Consider the following 13,279-nt stretch of genomic DNA (forward strand, 5'->3'; position numbering starts at 1 on the left):
TAGTGCTTTAGAAACTGTGGAGGTATCTATGCACTCTGTTATGCTCGGTCTACAGCAATTTCAGACCATCAGTATGTTAAATTATACGCCAAAGAAAAATTTGAGGTGGAGTGGAAATATTGGTGCTGATTAAGCTAGCAACCATATGTGCAGCTGTCCTGCTTCTAAAATCCTCCACATGTTTGTGACATGTCCTGACCTGCAGGAGCTTTGGGTAAGGGTGACTCAATGTACGGCATTATGCCGTGGCCTTGAAATACAATTTACAGCCAGGAAAATAACGATAAGATATGGAGTAGAATATTATTCCTGTCTAAGGCGACTGTTGTCTATAAGCATTGCCAGATGCTGGCTGTCTGTATCCCCACTATGAACCATGGAGAGGTGGTCCAACATCCAGCAGATATACGAGTCAGAATTTCCAAAGTAAGGGGTACATGCTCACTTAGGAAGTTTGACAGCATCTGGTTGGGGTTTCACTGGGAGTCATGAAATAGCCTGCAAGTTTAATTGATGTTTGTCTATTGTTAAATTGAAAGGCTTAACAGTGTCTGGTTCTTTATTTTTTCTACACCCATGTTTATGGATCGGGTATAATCTCTTCTCACAATGGGTGGGTTAATTATTGTATTTTTATGTGTGTACTCAACTGTTCTTAAATTGAGGTTACTTAATTGATTCTCCTATTTTGCTCTTGTGTCTTTGTTACACATGTGGTGATTGATTCTGCCAAAATAAATTGAAAATAAAATGAAAAGAGGAATGTAATACATTGTGGTTCAGGCATTCTAGATCTGTGCAGTGGATCAGTACTATTTTCTCAGAACAGCAATGAGATGCAAAGGAATTCATAACTGTCATCCTTGGAGTTTTAAAAGAGGACATAAATATTGATGAGATATTTAGACTGAGTTACACATGGAACCCTCAATGTGAAGATTGCTCCTTTCTGATTGCCACAGTTCTGAACGATTTCTACACCTAACACTGCCGGATTCCAAAAGTGTGTCTTTAGATAGATTGATCAAAAAGGCAGACAAAACTATGGCCAGTTCAAATTGTACATCGGATTTAACATCTACATTGCATATATGGAGAAGGAGGCAATTTATTATAATAATGCAGAGCGGATGGATCTAATTTGGAAACTGAAATTACAAACTTCAAAGCTTGACAAATTTGTAGGACTTAGTATATCTTCAGGATATTATACTATTTACTGAAGAAGTGTCACTGGATGGACGGAATGCAATGAGAGGAAGATTACATTGAAACAAAAACTTCCTTTAAGACTCCCAAATTAATTTATTGTTTCTACATCCAAAGTTCAAAGGAGTATTAGTGTTCAAGAAGTTGTATACGTTGTTTGTTCTATGTGGATCATCAGTGTTAAAGACATAATTCAGCCTACGAGCGATGACGTCTTCACAAGTAACTCACTTGTCACGTCATAACATTTGATTTTAAAGATATGTTTCTTTAGATTAGTTCAATACCTAAAAGAATTAAGTATTTGTAGTAAGGGCAATGCATAGTATCACTTATTTATAGTGACATATTGTGCAATACTGTTTTTTTCACAATCAATAGGATTAGTTTTTGCCCACTGTTCAAGGATGAATTTTTATACTGTACATCATTTCGAATATACAAGCTGAGAACAGTAAAAAAGGGGAAAATGAAATGTTTTAATTAACTGTACAATTTATAGCGTTACAGTTCTGCAATGCTTTATGAATAATACATCCAATAGGACATGTTGGAAGACATTGCTGGATATACTGCAAAACTTAAGCTAATGTTCATGCAGATAATGACCTAGCCAGGCACATACTAATGCATACACTGTGACACCCATGAACACATGCATTCATACAGTTAACCACTCATGACAAACTCATGAATTCCCTGACAACCAAGGCCCAAACTCACCCATACACTTAGAGGCTTATAATGACTGTCAAAGCCACGGGGTGGTGTGGCTACCTCTGCACCGGTGGTCCGGCCACCCTATTTCAAGTAGGGTAGTCAGACCGCCATAGGACATCTGCTGCTGCCAGGATCCCTGATCCTTGGTGATCTTGCAGTGGTCTGAAGCCCCTAATATGCTTGTGGTGGTGCTGCGGCACTGCCAGGCATATTAGGAGTTTCCTCACTGACCACTGTTGTCATGGCAGTGAGCCTGCCATGAAGAGTGTGGTGGTGAGGAAACAAAAGGAGCCCTATAGGGCCCCCTGTTGCCTTTGCACCAGGGGATGCATGCCGGGGGTTACATGGTGTGCCCCTTTTATGCATGCACCCACAGTTCCTGCAGGGCATGGACTTGACAGTCCATGCCCTACTGGAATGTGCAATGGCGTTCCCATTATGCTACCTTGCTAGGGCTCATGTATGAGCCTTAGCACTGCACTGCTGTGGGCCAGTCACCTCAGAACTGTCTGACCTGGATTCCAGTCAGAATCCGGTGGGCAGGCTCCATATGGCTTAGGCAGTGTGGCAGTGGGGCACTGGTGTGGTGGCCTGCAGTCCCTGAGACACCCAGCACACACATATATACACTGAGACATGCATGCACACACTTATTCATACAATTAACCACCCAGGACATACTCGGTGATACGCTGACACACACAGGCACTGTTGCATTCACTGACACAATCAGGTACTCACTCATATCTACTCTCAGACACCCAGGGACAAACTCATAGATACACTGACACACCCAGGCACACTCTGCCACATGCACTGAACATAGACTGATGCCATAAAACACATGTTCTAACACTCTCTTGCACCTACTTATGTATACATTGACATTACCTGCCACACACTCATCTCCACACTGAGACACACTCAACACACTTATATGTATGCTGAAACACTCATGCACACACCTATCCATACAGTTAACCACCCAGGACACATTTATACATACACTGACATCCCCAGGAACACACATTGATGTATTCACTGACACACTCGGACATTCATTAATATATACACTCATAAACCCAGGGACACATTCATACATATACTTACACACCCAGCACACAGTGATGCATTCACTTAGACACCCATTGACACATTAATACACACTATAACACACCCTGGCACACACTTATGTATAGATTGACACACCCAGACGTACACTGATTTATATACCAACAGAACCAGACACAAACTGATGTATACACTGATACATTCAGGCACACACTGATGCACACAGAGTTACACCCAAGCACACAGTCTTGCATACAGTTACACAGTCAGGTACACACAAATAGTTTCGGGGTGATCCATCCGGCAGGGGCCGAGAAAAAAGGGGCTAATAAAAGTGAGTTTATCCATGTTAATTCCCATCGGACGAGTAGTCGAACTGTCAGCATGAACCCCTAGATAGCAGTACACCAAATTTAGTAGAAAGGTAGATTTGGTTATGCAGATTGTACTTTGGTTGAATGATTTTAAATCTTGTTAAAGTCTTGGCTGCTATCAACTGGGAAGAAAATTGTAATGGTTTTAATTAACTAAACAATAACATTTTTACATTACATTACTTTTGCTATTTGGTGTAAATGCCTTGAAATACATTTAAGTAAGACAAAATACAAGGTGATAAGAACAAATAAGTAATTTAAGAAACATATCACTGTCCAAAGTCAACCATTGGAGTATGTGGGTAATTTCAGTTACCTTGGTATTAAACTAGATGGAAAATTGTCTTTGAAACCACAAATAAACAAATCAAAATCTGTCCTGTTGCAAAGCTCCCTGGCCATTGTGAAAAATCTTCATACTAGTAAATCCAATGCCGTGTTTCCGGCTTTGGAGGTATATCAATACAGGGACAATCAGCAATACTTTATGGGGCAGAACTTTTGGGAGGGGAACACATTGAGTACATTTACCATAGACAAAAACAAACTTGTAAGGATGTTACTTTATCTACCTGTACATACACCAGTGATACCAGTATATTATGATAATATTATTAGGAGAATAGGACACCGATCTGAGCTGAGACCCCTATTACCTTGGGTTCGTTTATGGACCAGACAAGAACTAAAATGTTATAAAGAGTTTAATTGTATTTTGAGTTTGGACTACCATTTTACATTTGCTTGGGTTGTCGTGTTTGAACCTGGTTTCATGAACTAGGTTTAAGTTTAAGTTGCATTTGGGATGTTCCAAATTCATTAATAACCCATTCAAAAAAGGTTTTAAAACAATCCTATTGAGAGTATATATTCACTGTAGGCCTAGTAGAGGCAGATTGACAACACCGTTTTTACATGTTAAACCAATTTCTGGCATTGAACTCTATCTGGATGAAGTACAACCACAAATAGAAAAATTATTGTGCATGAAGTTCTGTTTTGACGCCCTCCAGATTAAAACAAATACAACTAAATGGTTATGTGGCCCTAGTGATGCAGGGGAAGCTCATTGCCCATTATGCAATTTAGGCACTGATGAAAATCTCTCTCAATTGTATTCTTCTGTTCGGCTGACGCCAACCTGAGAAATAAATATATCAAGCCAATCTGTAATTAAATGGGGACTAGGACATTTTTAGAAGCACTGAGAATTTTAAAAACAGATATGTCTCAGCCTATAGTTTCTAGTCTTATCAGATTCTTGTGTGCTGTACACGTAAGGGAAAGGGATTTAAATTTTAATAGATAGATCAATTTAATATGACCATTTTGTTTTATTGTTTTCATCTCTACAGTTCTTAAATGGATACACAATGAAAAGCACATGACTTAGATAAGATTTATTGTATTATATTTTATGCATGAACATTGTTGGTAAGCTTCCTATGGTTGTTAACCAAAATAAAAGTTATGTTAATATAATTTGTGGTTCCGGTCAGAAGTTGTTGAGAAATAAAAAAAAACAGTTTGTTATATCTGTGTTCAGGGATTTTTCGCGGTGATATCATGAATAATCACATAAAGGAACTCTCCAACCACAGCTCCAACATCAATGACATCCCACCGTCACAAGACCTGTGCAACTCTCTGGCCACCTTCTTCCAACGCACGATCACAGACATCCACGACACCTTTGATGCCATCACCACCCCGGCAGCAGCCCACACCCCCGCTCCCAAAACCACCACCTGCACCAACCGCATGCGCGTATGGACCAACAACACCATCAAAATCATGAACACCGTCCACTCCGGATCCCCGGAAGACCCCTGCCCAAACCACATCTACAACAAAGCCAGCAGCAGCATCGCACCCCACATCTGGGAAACCATCAAAATCTCCTTCGAGACAGTAACCTTCCGGAGAGCTGGAAGAACACAGAGATCAACGCCTTACTAAATAAACCCAAGGCGGACCCCAAGGACCTCAAGAACTTCCAACCCATCTCCCTGCTCCCGTTCCCGGCAAAAGTCATCAAAAAGGCAGTCAACAAACAACTGATCAGCTTCCTCAAAGAGAACAACATCCTGGACTCATCCCAGTCAGGGTTTCGCAGCAACCACAGCAACGAAACTGGGTTAACGACGACATCAGGAACATGCTCAACAACAGGGAAACCGTGGCCCTCATCCTTCTGGACCTGTCAGCCGCTTTCGACACAGTCTTCCAACGCACACTAAGAGCACGCCTCCACGACGCCGGAATCCAAGAGAAGGCCCTGGACTGGACCACCTCCTTCCTCTCTGGGTGAACCCAGAGCGTCCGCCTCCCCCCTTCCGCTCCAAAGCCACTGAGATCATCTGCGGCATACCCCAAGGCTCATTTCTCAGCCCAACGATGTTCAACGTCTACATGGCACCACTCACCCACGTCACCTGGCAGCACGACCTAAACATCATCTCCTATGCCGACAACACCCAGCTGATCCGCTCGCTCACCAAGGACCCCCACACCACCAAAACCAACCTCCACAATGGAAGTAAGGCCATCGCGTACTGGATGAGAAACAGCCGACTGAAGCTGAACTCGGACAAGACGGAGGTCCTCATCCTCGGCTCCACCCCCTGGGCTTGGGACGACTCCTGGTGGCCGACGGCACTAGGAGCACCCTCTACACCCACCAACCATGCAAAAAACCTAGGGGTCATCCTCGACTCCACACTCCCCATCACAAAGCAGGTCAACGCCGTCTCCTCCTCCTGCTTCAACACCCTCCGCATGCTTCGCAGGATCTGCAAGTGGATCCCCACCAAAACTAGAAGGACGGACACCCAGGCCCTCGTCAGCAGCAGACTGAACTACGGCAACGCACTCTACGCAGGAGCCCCGGCCAAACTCCTGAAACGACTCCAACGCATCTAGAACACCTCCGCACACCTGATCCTTGACATCCCCCGCCACAGCCACATCACACCCCACCTGAAAGACCTGCACTGGCTCCCCATCAACAAGAGGATAACCTTCAAGCTATTCACCCACGCACACAAGGCACTCCACAACACCGGACCAGCGTACCTCAACAGACAACCCAGCTTCTACACCCCCACTCAAAAGCTCTGCTTTGCAGACATCGCCCTTGCCACCGTCCCCCACATCTGAAGAGTGACCGCCGGCGGCAGATCATTCTTCCACCTCGCTGCCAAGATATGGAACACCCTCCCCATCCTCCTACGGCAGACCAAAACCTTCTAACCTTCAGAAGACTCCTCAAGACCTGGCTCTTTGAACAGTAGCAGCATCCCCCCACCTAGCACCTTGAGACCCTCACGGGTATGTAGTGCGCTTTACAAATGCTATGATTGATTGATTGATAGAGGGTCAATGGCGTTTAGCTGTTTCTATGTGTCCTGCACCATGCAGCACACATAAAAACATCACAAATGAGGAGAAATAAAGCATTTCTTCTTGTTTCACATGGATAAGACCAGGTATTTTTTTGTTAAAAATGTTGGCACTGCCCCATATTTATGCCACCCTTGTAAATATGGGGCAGCGGCAACGGGTGGTGCGTTTACAAGGCAGCATTAAGCCACATTAAGTGGCTTAATGCTTACTTTTAATAAGGTGTTGCCCATATCGTCACCACAACATTGAGAAAAGTGACATTTGTGATGGCGATAGGGGTTTGTAAATATGCCCCTCAGTTGCTAAAAAGTTCTCCTGGTTCCCTACCTCACGTAGAGGTAGGTGAAACAGTTTTCCAGTACCATACCCCTGCGAGTTTTGCATCCTAGAAAACTGTTGTACGTCTGCTGGTTGGCATCTGTTCTCGCTGGGACCACCGTATCAACCATGGCAGTCACAGACCAAAAATATGTTGTTAAATGTTTCGTACACATGATGGAAGCTTTAGTTATGTTGTCATAAAACGTCTTTAGGTCTGACATCAAAAATAATGCAAGTTATGGCAGTCCTCCTGGTGGACCTTTAGTCACCTTTCTTTCCCAAAATTGTTTACCTTTTTAGCATTATCGCACTCTGGATTCTAACAATAGTTATCTTGACGGCCTTCTTTATCTCAGTGTTTCGGAGACTATAGATCATTGGGTTCACCATGGGAGTCAAGATGGTGTAAACCACTGACACAAACCTATCGATGTAGAATGAGTTATTGGTTGTGGGCCGAAAATAAGTGAAGAGTATAGATGCATAGAAGATACTAACCACTATCAGGTGGGAGGCACAGGTGGAGAAGGCTTTGGCTCGACCCTCAGAAGACTTGATGTTCAAGATGGTGATGATAATGAACGTGTATGACACAATCTTTGTGAGGAGTGCCCCAAAACCAAAGAACCCACCGAGTGTAAAGATGACCAGGATGTTGATGAATGTATCGGTGCATGAAAGATTCAGCAGAGGTGGGATGTCACAGAAAAAGTGCTGGATCTCTTTGGATCTGCAAAACGAGAGCCTGCTCATCAAAATCACATGCACAGAGGAGTAAATATGTCCACCCACCCACAAGACAGCAGCCAAACATGAGCAGGCACGCTCGTCCATGATGCTGCTGTATTGCAGAGGGTGACAGATGGCAATGTAGCGGTCATATGCCATAGTTGCCAGTAGGAGGCACTCAATAGACACTAGGCTAACAAAGAAGTAGAGCTGGATCATGCAGCTTGAGAAGGAGATGGTCTTCTTCTCGGCTAGAAGGTCTATGAAGTAATCAAAGGATGCTGGAACTGTAGGTTCTTTAATGTTACTTTATTAAGATATTAAGTTATGATGATAACCCCATCAGGAGCAGCTGTCCTGCTGCTCAGCCCTCACTCAACTGACATTCATAGCACACCAACATTCTAATCATCCAACATTCCACTCATCATGCATACAAGCTGAGCAGCAGGGAAACACAAGTTACAACAGTCTACCAGCATCTTAGGGACAGTGACAGTGGAGAAGCAGGAGTCGAGGAAGGACAGGTTGGAGATGAAGTAGTACATAGCGGTGTGAAGATTGGCATCTAGGTGTATTATGGTGATGATGAGGATGTTCCCAGTCAGGGTAGTCACGTAGATCAGAAGGAAAATTATGAAAACGAGAACCTCCACCTCAGGAATGGATGACAAGCCCAATAGGATGAATTCAGATGCCAGGGTTTTGTTGACCCTGCCCATAGTCTTCTGGTCTGGTGTCTGAAGAGGAATATATTATTATTATTAATATTATTGATAAAACATCATTAACACGAACTAAAACAATCGTTATAGGCATAGGAATAGATAGATAGATAGATAGATACATAGATAGCTTGATAGATAGATAGATAGATAGATAGATAGATAGATAGATAGATAGATAGATAGATAGATAGATAGATAGATAGATAGATAGATAGATAGATAGATAGATAGATAGATAGATAGATACATAGATAGATAGATACATAGATAGATAGATAGATAGTGTAATATGTGAGGTCATAACCAGGGCTTGAGGAGGGTCTGCATTATGAATTTCAGATTTTATTTAGTTTAATGTGGTATTTTTTTATTTCTATAACATTTAACATTTGTTTTTACAGTGAATTGCTTAGTGTTTTCAAATGTAATGTGACTTATTACATACCGAATTATAAAGTCACTTTAACCTTTGTTTTTTTCTGTCACTTTATGATTTTTTTTCTTACATAGAGTAACAATGTAAAGCATATCAGTATAAATAAAACAGACCTGCTGGGTTTGTTGAAGGATCAGAACTCAAAATATAAAAGGAAGGCCTATTGGCTTTATCAGTGGATGTGTCATCACATCACCACATATAACACTTATCTATTGGACTGACAAAAAGCAAAATAATATATATATATATTTTTAAATCTTTTTATTTGCAATAAGAACAAAATACTGGGGTCATCACAAGCAAGGCATGAAGTTGTTACATTATAGTTGCTCGAAACACAGGTGTAACATGTCTCTTCCTACTACATTAACTCTCTGGACTATGTCCATTATGGTGGAGATCACAATGCAGTTAGCTCGTCAATGGGGGTGATTCGAGGGGGTTCACAAATGTTACCACGATAGTCATTCCAGTTTGACCACACCACTACCCACTTCTTGGGACAGCCCCGGGCCACATAGTCTTTTCTTGGACCATGCACCAATTCATATCCTTCTTCCAGGAGCTGAGTGTTGGTGGTGTGACTGCTCCCCACAATCTCGCTATGTTTCTTTTTGTAATCGCAAGGCCTAACCTTACCCATAGTTTACCCTTTGCCAACAGGTCTGTGGGTTCCCAGATATTGAGAAGGCACCGCTTAGCCTCCGGACGCAAATCCAGATCCCACTCCTCACGCATAAAGTCGAGTACCCGTGTCCAGTAGGTCTGTAGCACCTGGCACTCCCACAGTATGTGTAAGGAAGTACCCACCTCCCCACACCTCCTGCGACAGAGACCATTTTCGCTGTGCCCCATCAGGACCAGCCGTGTGCCAGAGATATAGACTCGGTGCAGGATTTTCAACTGGATCAATCTAAGTTTAAGAATATTTTTTCAATAACCATACTATAATGTATTCCTTATGAATGAATAAAAATGACAATATATGTAAATTATTGGCACACAAATACTTTAAATACATGATTTGTATTTAAAAAATCCAAAAAGATGTGTTTGAGTCATTTTCAGTCCACAAAATAATGTCATAAAACCAAACTCAAGAGTGTTTTGACTTCATTGTGTTTATAGTTCAGTTTGTTTCAAGTTATAGCATCTTTCTTGAAAGACATCGAAGATATACCTTTGGTACTTGAAGAACTTTCTTTTGACCCCCTCCCCTTCCAGAATGCCTCTGAGCCAGGATGTAAAGGGTCGAATGAACCAGGATGCTTCAGGAGGCTAGCCTTCAAACAAATATGGACCTGCTTATGGATAGTGACTGGAGGTACACGATACCTGGAAGATTGAATAGGCTTAGTTGGCCATGAAAGAAAATGTATTTCAATTCAAAGATATTTTATTCTAACACTTAGAGGGGACTTCCATGAGCAGTAGCACTGCTGCATTTCTGGGAAGAGTGTGTATAATCACAAAGCTGAAATTCAAAATGTTCCCAATGAGGCGTGAAGTCATGACATTATTTATAGAAGATATGAATAGACAATATTTTGATTATATGGTGGGATAATGTACATTCTACGAACTGTTCCATGGAATTGATTAACACGTTCAATTCACATCTTCATTTCACTAGCTCTGTTGGCCATAATAACCTGTTCTTTTTAGATCCTCTCATCTTTCCTCCATGAAGATAACTAACTACAGCCGGTTGCATCCAGCCTGTGGTGCTAGAGGATTTTTTTAGAGTTGCATTGCTGGTCCAATGCATCACCTCACAAAAGGTATAGGATATGTGGCAGTATGTCATTGCACACACAACAAATACCGATAGAGGAGTAAAAAGGTCCCCTTTCTAGTTCATTCTCCATATACAGCTCTTAATGTTTTACGGAGATACTGCAGCATGTCCATCAGTTTTACCTTCCGGTCCATCACAAGAAGCCCACAGACTATAAATCCCTACTTCAGCCTGACAGTCAAACCCCAGGGCAGTGGAAGATAATTTACTCCTCTTTGATGTTAACAGAGTCAAGAGGAACTTTTCCTCTCTTTCTGGATCTCAAGAGCAAGCCTAGACTCAAAAAGTGTGAAGACAACTAAAAGCCCTTTGGGATCTGCCTCATGTAATAGGACATTTCTTTTGCATTATGTTGCAGCAACCTGCTGCTTCACTGAAAATAGGGTAACATTTTAAAAAGTAATGAACTTAGCAGACCTGCCAAATTATGAATTCACATGTTTGAGTGCCAGTGAAAATATCACCAGGTGACAACAATGAGGTGACTTTTAATCATACAGAAATGTTATTCATGCAAATATCCATAGGATATTACTATATATCTGTTTCTATGCAACTGTACCCTGACACATCTCGTAGGAGTACAGTCCTCAACACATGCACAGTTTTGTTTCAAAAGGTGGGGATCTCCCTGAGGTGTCTTGAAACAGTGAACATCTGAAACAAACATGTGTAAGTATGGCATAATGATGTCCACTCCTCAATTTAGATCAAAGGTCAAGTGTATTCCAATGTAAACGTCTCCACCTTTCTCCCCTCACATCAGTACATTACTCAACAATCAAAATCCTGACCCTTGAATCCCAACTTTCCAAGGCAGAATACTGAGAAGGTTGAAATATCTAGAGCACATACCGTCCCTTCAGGAAATACAGAGCACATGAAACAGAGAAACGGTTACAAAAGAAAAGCAACAAGTCCAATAGACAATACCAAAGATGCTGCATTCATGTGGCATTAATAAAAACAAACTTTAAAAGAATTCAAAATTCATGTGAGTAGTTATTTTTTACCTTCATAAATACAAATGTGATTCTAAATTGGACAGTCTTGAAGTTTAGCAGCGCCTCTATCTAATTTCCTAATTCTAAGTATTTATTGAACCTGAAAACTCCTAGATGATGTGCAGGTGGGGTGACAACCACAAGAAAAGTCCCAAAGTAACCGTAATATGTGTCACACCTTTTCGCTCATCATACTTGATCTTTCTCTTCTGCTGCTTTGTTCTCAAATTGTCAACATGCATCTCTAATTCTGCCATTTTGTCAGTGGTGATCTTCTACACCCTGTCCATAATTCAAGGTTCAAGGTGAACAAGTCATACTGCTTCGTTTTCTTCTGTGAAAAAGTATGAAAAGAGTTGCCTCAATCATGGCATACAGGGTGAACCCATAGCCTGCCACTCTTCACTTCTTCCAACAGTGTCTTGGCGGTAAACAGTCATAATATTAATTCCAAAATATAGAATGGACATAATATCGAAGTAAAAATATAGAATGGACAAAATATCGAATGGAAACAATATAGTGGGTACAAATATCGAATTGAAGGTAAGTAATATCGATTGTCAAAATATCGAAGTCAAAATATCTAAGTATACAATATAGGCAATAAATATATCGAATTTTTTATCATATCGAATTTCTTAAAGTGTTTTGTATGTTAGTATATGTGTGAAAAGTGTATATTAATTTTTGTAATGTATGTTTAATTTATTTTAAGTAATGAATTTTATGTTATTTAATTTTTGCGTAATTTAATTCTGTAGCGGGTTGTGGGTTTATAGGGAATAGGGTGGGAAGTAATTTAATTATATTAAATTAAATATTAATTTTTAGCAATTATTATTTATTTTTAATTAAATGTTGCTTTTTAGTTCTGTAGCGGGTTGTCGGTTTATAGGGGAATAGGATGGAAAGTAATTTAATTGTAATTATTTAAATATTTTTATTTACTTATTGGTTATCATTTTGAATGTATTGTTAATTTTCTAATTGGTAATTAATTTTTATTAATTGGTAATTAATGTTTATTAATTAATTAATTGTTAATTATGTTAATTTTCTTACTTTATTTTCCGTAGAGGGTTGTGGGCTTATAGGCGAATAGGGTGGGAAGTAATTAAATTGTAATTAATTCAATATTTTTATTTATTTATTGCTATTCATTTTGAATTTATTGTTAATTAATTTTTAATTGGTAATTCATTTCTATTAATTGCGTATTATTTTGCATCAATTAAATATTTTGTAATTATGATAATGTTATTAATTTATTTTCTGTAGTGGGTTTTGGGTTTATTGGCGAATAGGGTGGGACGTGATGTAATTGTAATAAATTACATATTAAAAATAGTTTTTGTGTATTGATAATTAATTTACTGTTAATTATTAATTGGTATTAATTGTTATTATTAATTAGTTTTTATTGAAAATTAATTAGTTGTTAAATAATTATAAATAGGTAATTCATTTTTAATAAC

At 40.2% G+C, this 13,279-nt stretch overlaps 1 protein-coding gene across 1 annotated transcript in view; it reads right to left on the reverse strand.

The window, feature by feature from the left end:
- Positions 1–8,554, reverse strand: part of LOC144756938 (olfactory receptor 5V1-like) — a 65,480-nt gene extending 56,926 nt beyond the window's left edge. Inside the window, exons 1-2 of the mRNA XM_078646346.1 lie at positions 8,302–8,554; positions 7,428–8,092 (exon numbers count right to left, since the gene is read on the reverse strand). Of these exons, the coding sequence (XP_078502472.1) occupies positions 7,428–8,092; positions 8,302–8,554 (918 nt within the window). The remainder of the gene's footprint in view (positions 1–7,427; positions 8,093–8,301) is intronic.
- Positions 8,555–13,279: the final 4,725 nt, after the last annotated feature.

The sequence above is a fragment of the Lissotriton helveticus genome, chromosome 1_1, assembly GCF_964261635.1.
Source record: "Lissotriton helveticus chromosome 1_1, aLisHel1.1, whole genome shotgun sequence".
In the NCBI taxonomy this organism is placed as follows: domain Eukaryota; kingdom Metazoa; phylum Chordata; class Amphibia; order Caudata; family Salamandridae; genus Lissotriton; species Lissotriton helveticus.